General features: G+C 48.4%; 4 protein-coding genes across 4 annotated transcripts; all 4 read left to right on the top strand.

The window, feature by feature from the left end:
- Positions 1–298: 298 nt before the first annotated feature.
- PEX2_056810 (INSIG family protein) lies at positions 299–1477 on the top strand (the record flags this gene model as incomplete). Its single annotated transcript, XM_016742955.1, has 2 exons — positions 299–1021; positions 1109–1477. 2 exons carry the CDS (start codon positions 299–301, stop codon positions 1475–1477), a joined length of 1092 nt encoding a protein of 363 aa, XP_016595677.1.
- An 826-nt stretch (positions 1478–2303) lies between these two features.
- On the top strand, positions 2304–4347 carry PEX2_056800 (phosphoribosylaminoimidazolecarboxamide formyltransferase/IMP cyclohydrolase; the record flags this gene model as incomplete). Its single annotated transcript, XM_016742954.1, has 4 exons — positions 2304–2322; positions 2422–2548; positions 2640–4125; positions 4192–4347. 4 exons carry the CDS (start codon positions 2304–2306, stop codon positions 4345–4347), a joined length of 1788 nt encoding a protein of 595 aa, XP_016595676.1.
- Positions 4348–5209: 862 nt separating this feature from the next.
- Positions 5210–7607, top strand: PEX2_056790 (S53 family peptidase; the record flags this gene model as incomplete). The annotated part of the gene is made up of 8 exons (XM_016742953.1): positions 5210–5418; positions 5480–5743; positions 5796–6278; positions 6332–6449; positions 6499–6589; positions 6643–7274; positions 7337–7479; positions 7535–7607. The coding sequence occupies 8 exons, from the start codon at positions 5210–5212 to the stop codon at positions 7605–7607; spliced, it is 2013 nt and encodes a 670-aa protein (XP_016595675.1).
- Positions 7608–8922: 1315 nt separating this feature from the next.
- Positions 8923–9617, top strand: PEX2_056780 (uncharacterized protein; the record flags this gene model as incomplete). The annotated part of the gene is made up of 2 exons (XM_016742952.1): positions 8923–8949; positions 9012–9617. The coding sequence occupies 2 exons, from the start codon at positions 8923–8925 to the stop codon at positions 9615–9617; spliced, it is 633 nt and encodes a 210-aa protein (XP_016595674.1).
- Positions 9618–12702: the final 3085 nt, after the last annotated feature.

Raw genomic sequence — 12702 nt, 5'->3', positions numbered from 1 at the left:
GAAGTTTATATTTCCGGTAAGCGTCATATCCCGCTCGATTCTCTCCTTTCCCCATATTTACACATTTCGCCTCTAACACATTCCCAGACGCGTACAAAGCAGCTTGTACAATATATTGAAGCTCTACCTATAACATTGGGATCACCTAAACGCGTGGGACAAACAAACCACAGATTTTGCTCTTTTTTTTTTTTTGGTTGCGCCGGCCATCGGAGACTCTGTTTCCCCCGGAAAACCCAACAGAAACGAGAAGACTTGAACTCAACACACGACACAAACCATAATCCATTTACCCATCATGAACGAACAGCCTCGCATCCTGCGTCCGCGCCCGAGACGACCATTCGACCTGACACCCGCTTCAACGGAGTCCTCCGGACCCCCAACACCGGCCGAGTCAACAGGCCCCGAGTACCTGAACCCGCAAGCAGAAACATCGAACTCAACGAGCGTGAGTCGCACAGGATCAGTGATGAACCTGACCTCATCAACGCTATACGGGATCTACTCGCCCACGGCGTTTGACGGATTCCGCGACGAGTCCAGCCCTTGGGGCACGGAAGCCAACAGCCCGGCAGCAGAGTTCCCGCCCGAGCCATTGCAGCGCGCAGCAGAGAAATCGGCCATCGAGCCGCGGCGGATGGCGTTGCGGAGGACTCGGTCTCGGCTGAGCCATGGGTTGTTCCGGGGCGTGATCTTGCCGCAGGCATTGAGCAGCGTGCTGCTCTTTGGATTTGGTCTTGCTTACGGTGTGATCACGGTTCATCTTCATCAGAACCATTGGATTACACCTGTCAAGCTGGAGAATATTCATTACTACGACTCATGGCAATATTTGGGCTTCTGGGGTTTTGCTGGTATTGCTCTGGGTAACTTGCTTCCTTGGTTGGATAGCTGGCGCGAGGGCGAGCCTGATTCGAAGCTCGCGGGTACCAATGAGGAGGAGAGTGAGGATCGCACCCCGTCTTGGGTTACTGTTGCCCGCAGTGTTGGAGCGTTTGTTGGAATTGCGTTTGCTATGGTAAGTGGTCAGGTGTTGTTTTTTACACTTCCTATTTTTTCTCTATTTCTATGGGACAATGCTGACATGTTGATTTTTCTTATATAGCGGAGACTCCCTTGGGAATCTACCACGCAAGCATCGTTGACCCTCGCGCTCGCCAACCCCGTTCTCTGGTATCTGATTGACCGCACCACGACTGGCTTCGTTCTCTCGACCACCGTTGGATTGACTGGCATGGGAGTGGTTCTCGGCCTCAAGCCAGAGCTTGTGCCCACATCGACCGGCCCATCATTAGGTGCCAGTCTTCTGAATGGAACAGGACTGGAGAATGTGCTGGGTGCAGGCATTACACAGGAGAGCATTGCAGTCCGTACTTGGGTTGCCAGTGTCATTTTCTGCGCGTGCGTCTGCTTTGGAAATGTTGGCCGTCAGCTTGCCATCGGAGCTGGCATTAGAGATGTCATGAAGCCATGAAGCTCGAAAAGCGGCTGAGTTTTAGTGGTTCAGGATCGACTCGAGCTTTACTGGGGAACGGCCTTGTATGGAGGGCATGAAACGTTTTAATGTATATTCGAAATAACTATGGCTCTGATAAATCTGATAAAAGAATTGTAATACAAGTCAAATCGGCTCCGCTATGACTTAATTCGCTACGCAAAAAAGAAATTGTGCTGCGGAGTCAAGAACCCTAAGATTTATAATGATATACGAAGATCAAAAAGTAATAAGTTTCAAAAGCTTCAATGATATTTATTATTTTCGATTGGTATGTAGAATCAATCATTGCAATCCCTACTACATGACCAGAGGTCAGCAGGCACTGCACCCAAGATCGACACCTTTGCCAGTTGGCACTTGGTCTCCATTCTCTATACGATTTCCGTACTTCATCAGACGAGTCTTCGTAGGAACGCTTTTTGAGTAGAATGTGAGTTTTGCGTTGTTCATGAAGAAGAAAAAAGAAAGAGAAGATGGCGCCTCTGAGAAATCTCTTTTGTAGCCCAAGATCACGTGTCGCGCTAAGACCCTCTTGACAATGCCGGTCTCTGATTGGCTGGTGCCATAGTGGGCTGAAGTCGATCACGTAACACAGCTTTTTGCTATCGAGCCCCGCCGCAATCGGTCCAAGGTCCAACCCCGCGAGTCATATTTTCCTCTTTTTCTTCTGTTCGTCAATTGTTATACCCTCTTCGCTTGTTTTAGGTATGTTATTCGATTCCTGATATCAATTGATTTCAATTGCCGGTTGGATTTGGGAATTCATTCTCTAACAGATCTAGTGTCGACCGTTGGATCCATCATGTCTCAACAAAAGACTGGTATGTTACTCTTGGACTTCATAGTTCCCCGGACTATGATATATTTTATTCCAAGCAGTTCAGGATCAATTCTAATATCATCATTTTGGGATTGAACAGCTATCATCTCCGTCTATGACAAGACTGGTCTGCTTGACCTGGCCAAGGGTCTGGTCAAGCAGGAAGTCCGTCTTCTCGCATCTGGCGGTACCGCCAAGATGATCCGTGAGGCTGGATTCCCTGTCGAGTGAGTTATCTCTGTCGTCAATGATGCAACGAAATACAAAAAAAATCGTTGTGATCAATAAAAAGCCCAGGAACTGACAATTAATTTTCAGGGATGTCTCCGCCATCACCAACGCCCCCGAGATGCTCGGTGGCCGTGTCAAGACCCTCCACCCCGCCGTGCACGGTGGTATCCTCGCCCGTGATATTGAGTCCGACGAGAAGGATCTCGCCGAGCAGAAGATCTCCAAGGTCGACTTCGTCGTCTGCAACCTGTACCCTTTCAAGGAGACCGTCGCCAAGGTCAACGTCACCATCGATGAGGCCGTAGAGGAGGTCGATATTGGCGGTGTGACTCTGCTCCGCGCTGCGGCCAAGAACCACAAGCGTGTGACCATCCTGTCAGACCCCCGTGACTACTCCGATTTCCTCAAGGAGCTCGAGGCGGGCGCCATCACCGAGGCTAGCCGCAAGCAGTACGCCCTCAAGGCATTCGAGCAGACTGCCGACTACGACTCCGCTATCTCAGCCTTCTTCCGCAAGGAGTATGCTGGCAACGGTCTGCAGCAGCTCTCTCTGCGCTACGGCACCAACCCCCACCAAAAGCCCGCCTCTGCCTACATGGTTCAGGGCAAGCTGCCCTTCAAGGTCCTCAACGGATCTCCTGGTTACGTTAACCTGCTCGATGCCCTGAACGCCTGGCCCCTGGTTAAGGAGCTCAAGCAGGCTCTTGGCTTCCCCGCCGCTGCCAGCTTCAAGCACGTTTCCCCCGCAGGTGCCGCTATCGGTGTGCCCCTGAACGAGAAGGAGCGCAAGGTGTACATGGTCGACGATATCAAGGATATCGAGACCTCCGGTCTGGCTCAGGCTTACGCTCGTGCCCGTGGTGCCGACCGCATGTCCAGCTTCGGTGACATTCTGGCCCTCAGTGACATCGTCGATGTCCCCACAGCTAAGATCATCTCTCGTGAGGTGTCCGACGGTGTCATTGCCGCTGGATACGAACCTGAGGCTCTGGCCATCCTCTCCAAGAAGAAGGGCGGCAAGTACCTTGTCCTCCAGATGGACGAGGACTACACCCCGGCCCCTGAGGAGACCCGCACTCTGTACGGTGTCCAGCTGACCCAGCACCGCAACGACGTTGTCATCTCCCCCAGCAAGACCTTCAACACCGTCATCACCCCCAAGAACACCACCTCTCTCCCCGAGGCTGCTCTCCGTGACTTGACCGTCGCCACCATTGCTCTCAAGTACACCCAGTCCAACTCCGTCTGCTACGCCCTGAACGGCCAAATCATCGGTCTGGGCGCCGGCCAGCAGAGCCGTATTCATTGCACCCGTCTGGCTGGTGACAAGGCCGACAACTGGTGGATGCGCTTCCACGAGCGCGTCATCGGTATCAAGTGGAAGCAGGGAACCAAGCGTGCTGACAAGTCCAACGCCATCGACCTGCTCTGCTCCGGTCAGACCCCCCGCACCGAGGCCGAGACCGCCGAGTATGAGCGTGTCTTTGAGGAGGTCCCTGCTCCCTTCACCCAGGAGGAGCGTGAGGCTTGGCTCCAGAATCTCGGCGAGGTCGCTGTCTCGTCCGATGCCTTCGTATGTAATCCCCTTTCATGTCCGCTTATCTTCTCTTCCGTGGTAAATGCTAATTGTCTCCACTAGTTCCCCTTCATCGACAACGTCTTCCGTGCCGCCCGCTCAGGTGTCAAGTACATCGCCGCTCCCACTGGCAGCCAGAACGACACCCCTGTCTTCGAGACTGCTGAGAAGCTGGGCATCACCTTCGTCGAGCAGGGCGTCCGTCTCTTCCACCACTAGATTGTTCTACTGGTTGTCGTCTTTCGGTCTCTTTTCCTCTATTCCCCTTTTCCTCTCGTAAAAAAAAAAAAGATGCCATCTCTGTGGTTTCCACTGATGGCTATTCGATATGATGATGATGTCAGGTTTTTCCTTTTGATTTAGATAAATTTATACATATATTTTGAGTACACGTGCTATATAGTAGTTTTGTTATCTCAACAAGTACCGAAAAAGGAAAATAAAGTACGAGTTGCCCCTTTTTTTTCCCCCCTCTGCCCTCACGACATTGGCCCTAATATGTCGCATTTAGAGTTTGATGCCGAGACCCGATGCTTGTTTTTTTTTTGACGAATGCCTAAAGTCTGAACAAGTCTTACGCCTTCCCCTCGCGCTAGTTTAGCTCAAAATGAATCGTTGCAATATGGAAGGATTTCTCCGTCGGAGCTCCGCAGTACCGAGGGGGTGTTCATCAGACTAGCACGCGCCTCTGAGATAAGACAAAAGCAAAAACACCAAGCAAGACCAAGCCAAACCAAGCAATGACACACAATATTGAGAGAATAAGCCCCAGAAGTTGCGATTATCTTCACTCTTCGGCTATTCCGGAGATATCGAGACCAATATCCCCAATAGGGATATTGATCTCTCGTGTCGGATGTCGAATCCCGCTTTTGGTGTCTCAAACATTATGCAGATACTACAGGTCATATCCAATCAGACCTGTCTAATTTAATTGGTACCTTTTCGCCATTTCAAAATGGGGAAATTGAGGTTACAATCATACCATCGCGATTAGCTGCTCCCGCGTCTATATCAAGGAAGGGATTCCCCTGTCCATGCAGGATGATCAGGTACTATCACAGCTCCATTATTTCTCGAGATGTTGGTACGTCAGGTTTGTGTCGCTCTGGCGATCGCTGCTCTTTCTGGAGCAGTCCCAGCACCGGTGAAGCATGTTTTGCACGAAAAGCGCAGTGAGCATGTGGATTGGGTGAAGGGCGAGCGCATTAAGCGCGATTCCGTGCTGCCTGTTCGCATTGGTCTTACCCAGAACAATTTGGAGAAGGGTGATGAGTATCTCATGGCTGTGTATGTTGTTTCTATATGTGTTTTGTCTCCATGGTATGTGGGGTCACTAATACTTGTATAGTTCTGACCCGAGCTCTCCCAAGTACGGACAGTATTGGACTTCAGAGGAAGTTCATGATCTGTTCGCTCCTTCCAAGGATTCGGTTGAAGCTGTTCGTCGCTGGCTTGAGTCGTCTGGGATTCATGAATCCCGGATTGTCCACACCGATAACAAGGGATGGTTGGCTTTTGATGCCTACGCGCATGAAGTAGAGGAATTGTTCAAGACTAAGTTCTATGAACATGAGCATGCCAGCACTTCCAGCATAAAGATTGGCTGCGAGGAGTAAGTCTTCTTCCTGCTTTCTAACTACTTTGGACTCTGTTAACAGTGTTAGGTACCACGTCCCTGAGCACATCCAGGCACACATTGACTATGTTACTCCTGGTGTCAAGCTCAGCCCCATTGTCAAGAAGAAGCTCAGTACTATTGACAAGAAGAGCAACATGGCCAAGCGCATGTCGCACTTGGCTCATTCCAAGGGCATCGATGAGTCTGCCACCACTGCAGTTATTTCTGAGAAGGCGAAGTCGCTTCCTGCGGATCTCCAGAAGTGTGGAACTGACATTACCCCGGCCTGCATCAGGGCCTTGTACCACATCCCCGAGGCCAAAAAGGCAGCCGAGGGCAACTCGCTTGGTCTCTACGAGCAGGGTGACTACTTTTCCAAGACTGATATTGATCTCTACTACAAGAACTATGCTCCTTGGGTTCCCCAGGGTACTTACCCCATTCCTGCCTTGATTGATGGAGCCAACTTCTCGGTGCCTGATTACAGCCCGCTGAATACTGGTGAATCGGACATTGACATTGATATGGCGTAAGTACTATTTCCCCCCTACTTGCTATTCTGTTCTTTTCTAACAACACCAGTTATTCCCTCATCTACCCCCAGACCGTGACCCTTTACCAGGTTGATGACCAGATTTATGAGCCTCAGGAGGTTGCGACCACTAACCTGTTCAACACTTTCCTTGACGCTCTCGATGGTGTATGTTATATTCTTCCAAAAATCAAATGTATCTTGCTAACAACCCCAGTCTTACTGTACATACAGTGCCTACGGTGAAACGGGCGACAACCCCGATATCGATCCGGTCTACCCTAACCCCAGTGCCGGTGGCTACAAAGGTAACATACCATTTCCACCAATCAAAATGATCTGATCACTTACACAAAAACAGGCGAGCTCCAATGCGGAATCTACAAGCCCACAAATGTCATCAGCGCTTCCTACGGCCAAGCCGAGGCCGATCTCCCCGTCGCCTACACCAAGCGTCAATGCAATGAGTTCCTGAAGCTCGGCCTGCAGGGTCACTCCATCCTCTTCGCCTCCGGCGACTACGGTGTTGCTTCCTTCCACGGCGATGGATCCGCCAACGGATGCCTCGGACCCGAAGGAAAGATCTTCAACCCCCAGTACCCCTCTAACTGCCCCTACGTGACCTCCGTCGGTGGCACCATGCTCTACGCCGACCAGACCGTCAAGGATGCCGAGAGCGTGATGCACGCTAACTTGGGTGGTACTGCTGCCAACTTCAGCAGTTCTGGTGGCTTCTCCAACTACTTCCCGCAGCCCGCTTACCAGAAGGAAGCCGTGGAGAAGTACTTCGAGAAGGCGAAGCTGACCTACCCGTACTACTCTGAGCTGGAAGTCGACCTTAACACGACAAAGGGTCTCTACAACCGCATTGGTCGTGCTTATCCTGATGTCTCGGCTAATGGCGCTGTGTTCCCTGCCTACACTGGTGGAATCAGGGAACACTACTACGGCTCTAGCTTGGCGTCGCCGTTGTTCGCTTCGGTTCTGAACTTGGTAAGTTGAGGCTCCGAATTTGTTTGTTGATTGTCTGGTGCTAATGGCTCTGCTCTTGGTAGATTAACGAGGAACGTATTCACAAGGGCAAGGGCCCTGTTGGTTTCGTGAACCCCGTGCTTTACGCTCACCCACGCGTCCTCAATGATATCACCAACGGTACCAATGTTGGATGTGATACGCAGGGTTTCAGTGCTATTCCAGGGTGAGTACAATCTTTTGTACATTGACGATAGGCTTTTTACTAACGTGCCATGCAGATGGGATCCCGCTACCGGACTGGGCACACCTAACTTCCCTGAGATGAAGAAGCTGTTCTTGTCTCTGCCTTGAGATGAATAAGGGCAGATCTTGTGTAACAGACTTGCATGTTGAGTGTTTTCAAGTGTCGCCTTGATGAACATCAAGTATCGAGTTACTCTGGGCAACTACCGAGAGTCCCCTTAAGAAGCCAGCGGTCCGCATTTGGCTATTGTATGGGGATTTCTCTATGATTTTCATGTCCAGGCTGTGCCTCCTTTTTTATCTTTGTTATTTATGTGTATATTCAATGTGAGATGGTTTTATGGAGCACTTGGACCACCAAGTGCAAAATGAGATGCTTGAGTGAATTTTTTGTATATTCTAACTCTCTTCTTCCTGCATTCTCGTTATTGAATGAATGATTCTAAACCAACAGCTACGCACAGGCTACAGCTCTGCTGCAGGCTACCGTCAGGGTTACTGTGCTTCGTTTAGGACAAAGAGAGCAAACAAAATATCTTCATCCTACCTAGCTGAGACGGGTTTATGCCCACTAGAGTATATTTAATAGCGTAGCATCAGAGCCGACTAGAGTTAGAAAAGATCACCGAAGCCGATAGCATTTAAATTGGCCCACGCGTACCCTGGAAATAGTATATGTTTCGGCCTATGCCGCTGTTGGAAGATTATATGGACTGATTTCAGAGGGAAAGAAGGTCCGTTGACTCCCATCAACGTTTTAATCGACTGGGATTTCAACAAAATATGTGTCTCGCACATGTTCACCAAATACAGACATGTCACCATATGCATGAATCCAGATTATTTGAAAGAGCACAAGTTATCTATTCTCTTTCAAATAACAAAGCCTGTCAGAAATTATACAGTCACTAAGTGTTATCATGGTTTATGCTAAAGTGCCCCAAATGTGAGAATCATCTTGGTCTACCAGGCAGCTAGAGACAGTCTCCATTTTCGATTGATCTAATTCCTCTGACTTGTTTCTCATTTTTCTCTTATGTATTAGTTTCGTTTAAGTTACTATTAGTTATACATAGCTTCGGTCCTTGATGCTCGAAAATCGAGGGGGGTGGGTGGCCGCCTTCGAACTATACGCCAGGGTGGTCCGTGCGGGAGGATTTGTATAGCTTCAAATATCTATGAACCGGGGATATAAAAACCCCGTTTCCGTCCGTTTCTATCATCAATGAGCTGCCGGTCTCATAAAAACATCTTAGGCAGGCATCTACGACCAGATTGTCATCAAAACATCCTTCGGGCGGTAGCGTAGAAAAGGCAAATAAGCCGCTGATAGCTTCCGCTTAAGAGCTCGACCGGAGAAAAGCAAGTAAACAAAACCTCGACCAGTCCCAACCACACACACGCGTGCAAATTCCGAGGCATCATGACTATGTTTCCAATTGAGCTTCCTGTGAGTATAATCCTTCAAAATTGAAGCCCACAGAATAGTAATTAACAAGAGTATACACATAGCTCAGCGATGCTCCCCCGGATCGCGGGCCCATCTCGGGTTCCCCACCCACCGACATCTACCAGCTGTTCGTGGCCGTCTACCACCGCGGCGAGCTGTCTCTTGGCGACTACCGAAAGCGTCTCGGCTTCTCCGCCTACCACTGGGCCATCCTCGTCCTGGACTCGAACACCGAACGCTACCACGCCTACGACGTGACTGACGGATCCTCGCCTGACCCAGTGATGCGACGCGACCTCAATCCCGACTTCCAATGGACCTACCGAGTCAAGACCAATGTCCACCCGGAGTCGTGTGACTCCCTTCTCGTCAGAATGGCAATCGGAGAAGTTGACGACGGAATCGGCCCGGATACCATCAAGCTCCTCCTCCAGTCTGTTCAGCTGCCGATTAAGGGTGCTTATCCTCCCCAAAACTGTGTCAACTGGATCAGGGCTGTTCTGCACAAGCTTCGCTTACATGGCTACACCCATAACCTGCACGACATTGAGATGACTATTGATCGTGCTCTTGCTTATGCTGATCTTCGTATGATGGACCCTGACCATTCTGTTGCTGTTCTTGATCACCTTGGCAACGAACTGTTTTACAGGCCATATGTGAGGTGATATGTCTTGAAGGGATGCGTTTTATTGCTGAATCTTGAAGGGTTGTGTTTTTGCTGGAGTTCCTGGTGACTGGTGCTGGCTGGGCGTCCTGGGCGTCACTTGACCATCCACTGTTTGTTAATCTGAGCATGGCTCATTGAGCGTGAATCAATTATCTTTCTTTTTAAGCTAATGGTCTGTATTTTCTTTTTGTAGTTATATTGATTATGCTAGGTAGTGCGGCGCAGCTAGATGTAGATTGGCAACGCCATCACATGGCTTAGTTTCTACCATACATGTATATTGGATACTAATGAACAAGCGAGTCTCTATGGAGACATATAGGCTAGAGATTGATCAAAGCGCAGATCATGCCCTGGAAGTTTGTTTCCCAGCTTTGTTCACAACTCTACAGTTGCTTAGTTCTTTGTTTTGACAAATTACACGCACTGCTCATTTGCTTGCAGGTGGCAAAGAGGTATTTATAAAAAGAACACCTAATTTTGCGCGAGTTAGAGTAATCTAGACGCACTATGAATCGATAAGCGATTCCACATATACTATATTCAACCCTGTCAAGTGAGGGTGGCGCTTTCCAACTAGAGATATTCACCGCAGAATTTGTAGGCCGTTGTGGAACAGATGATAATCTAAAATCCAATGACCAGGCCCTTTGAGGGGCTTGCCAAGAAGAGAAATTGAGCCAAATTTGACCAAGCTTGTCGTAGTCTTGACCTATTGAATTCTTTTCTCGGATATGAGGTCCTTGACCAATGTGAAATTGACTATGCTTGACTGAAGGTTTTCTAGTATACTCTCCTGTCTGTATATACAAGTACCCACTGCGAACACGTACATACATGGTCTCTCCGCTAAAAGCCTGCTTGCTTCCAATACCCAGTTCTTCACAATCTCCACGCAGTCTCTAGTTCCCTAGTGTACACAAATCAAGTCTTTTTTTTCTGCCTTTTTCTGCGGTCCATCTATGAAATTAAGGATAAAAAAAATTATAAAACATAGGACATATAAAACCACCAAAAAGTAATCAAAAAGACGTCATGAGCTTGGAAGGCCGCAAACGCGGCTAAGTATTCTTGTGTAGGATCAAACAAAACCTCACAACCTCAAAATCATCTCCAATATTGGATATCTTTTTATCTAGAATCACCCCCAGTAGTCATGTAATGGGCCATCGTCAAGTGAATTCTAGTTCACAAGCTATTCGGAGTTTTACATAGTAAAGTGCTCATACTGAGAGACATACATAGCTAATATTTGAGAGAAGTATACGACTACTGGAAGAATCAACCTGACAACGCCTTGCGTGGCCCACTCGTATCACCTTCCCTAGCAATATGACCAGATTTCCTACCAATGAGCTACTGTACCTATTTGTAGAGAATCGCGTGGTCAGTGCTGCACGTGGTGGGTGTGGAGAGATAAGGTTGTTCGGTTGATCGCTTCTCGAAGTAATCCCCAGGTTCCTAGTCCAGGTAGCTACAGCCTCGAATAAACTAGAAAGCGGGAACTAAGATAAGACTATAATAAGCAATCAACTAAGACATCGACTACTAAACAACGCTCTATAAAGAACTCCCAATCCAAGGGTTTGTCGATTACTATATCAGTTGCGGCGCCAGCAGCATGCTTTTTCTAGGGGCTCTTCAAGGAGAAGCAGTCAAAGGCACTTTAATTACTAATATCCCATTTAGCTAGAATGAAACGGACGTGATTAGGCTATCAACAACCCCTGATTCTTGATCTTAACATCCACGAGTAATAGCTTGTTTCTGGAATTGTTTGCCGAACATATAATAGGACATTGAAGGACTTCCAGGATTTGAAGATACAGGAGAATCTGAGGACCCTGTGAAATCGACGCTGGAAATGATAGGTTTCAGGCCAGGAACGGGTCCACTCGCGGACGTCGGGGTGCCGCTTAACCGCCCGCCCTATATCTTCACTATTATCATCTGACCGAAATATGCAGTACGACAATGTAAGTTTGTTAGTATAACTACGGAGTAGTAGCAGCGGATAGCTCAAATCAATTTACTCCGTATATATCTCAACAAATCCACATGGGTGCAACGAGAAACCCGCTAACTGCAACTTCAAGAAAAAAAAAATGCCTCAATGATCATCATGAGTCACGAGGAACTACGATATACGGAGTACGGAGCATCAAAGTGAGTAATATTGAATCCACACGGACGATTTCATCCGACTAGCCCCGTAGCCATGTGCCGTATAGCCAGCAGCCCGCAACTAACCTCGATCTGGCGGTGGAGGAAGATCAGTTCCGAGCACCGGCAACGAAGTCCCGTGATCGAGTCACATTCTTCTTTTTTCACGTGTCGATCACCCGTGAATGATAGCTATAACTAATGTGAACAAAAGCCAAAACTCTAACGGGTTTAACGTGGATTGAGAATGCATACCATAGCATAAAGGGTGCACAGTGCACGATCCACGCGGACACGGAACTCGGAGACGGAGCTGAGTTTTCAGCCGAGAACCGGAGAAATGCTGTCTGCAGAGGGCCGAGCTACTTACCTAAGAAGGCATAAGCACGGGCACCAAAGCATAGATTCTAATGGTTAGACTTGGTTTGTGTTTATGCTGGTTATTAAGAAATTAGCATAATCTATGCATCAATCATTATCAGCCTCAAGCGAACCATGTCGCCTATTTTGGACGAATGATGATCAGCAAATAATTGATTCTCGTCTACGGAGTACTCCGTGTTCTTCCTTGATCTCAGCCCATCAGGCAATAGGTACATGCTATATTTCACATCATCCCTAATAAATTAGTAACCTAGGAATCCTCCACTTGTAGAATCAACAGAATCCATCTCTCAGCCAACGGTAATACATGACAAATGTCCGAAGCTAAAGTCCTTGATGTCATACCAGTCACAGTGGATCTCGGAAAATTTAGTCAAAAGCCGAAAATCCGATGTCGATTATTGGGCGTTCAATAAAGTGGTTGACAACCAGCCATGGCGTCGTTGCCCGATGATTATTGTTTTGTATTATCTCCGTATCCCCACAACATAGACCCTGAATTCAATTGTTCTAGACTGTGGCTAGATTTACCTGTT

The sequence above is a fragment of the Penicillium expansum genome, assembly GCF_000769745.1.
Source record: "Penicillium expansum strain MD-8 chromosome Unknown contig190, whole genome shotgun sequence".
Lineage (NCBI taxonomy): Eukaryota > Fungi > Ascomycota > Eurotiomycetes > Eurotiales > Aspergillaceae > Penicillium > Penicillium expansum.
Note: the sequence above shows the minus strand (reverse complement) of the source record. Positions and strands in the feature narration are given on the sequence as shown.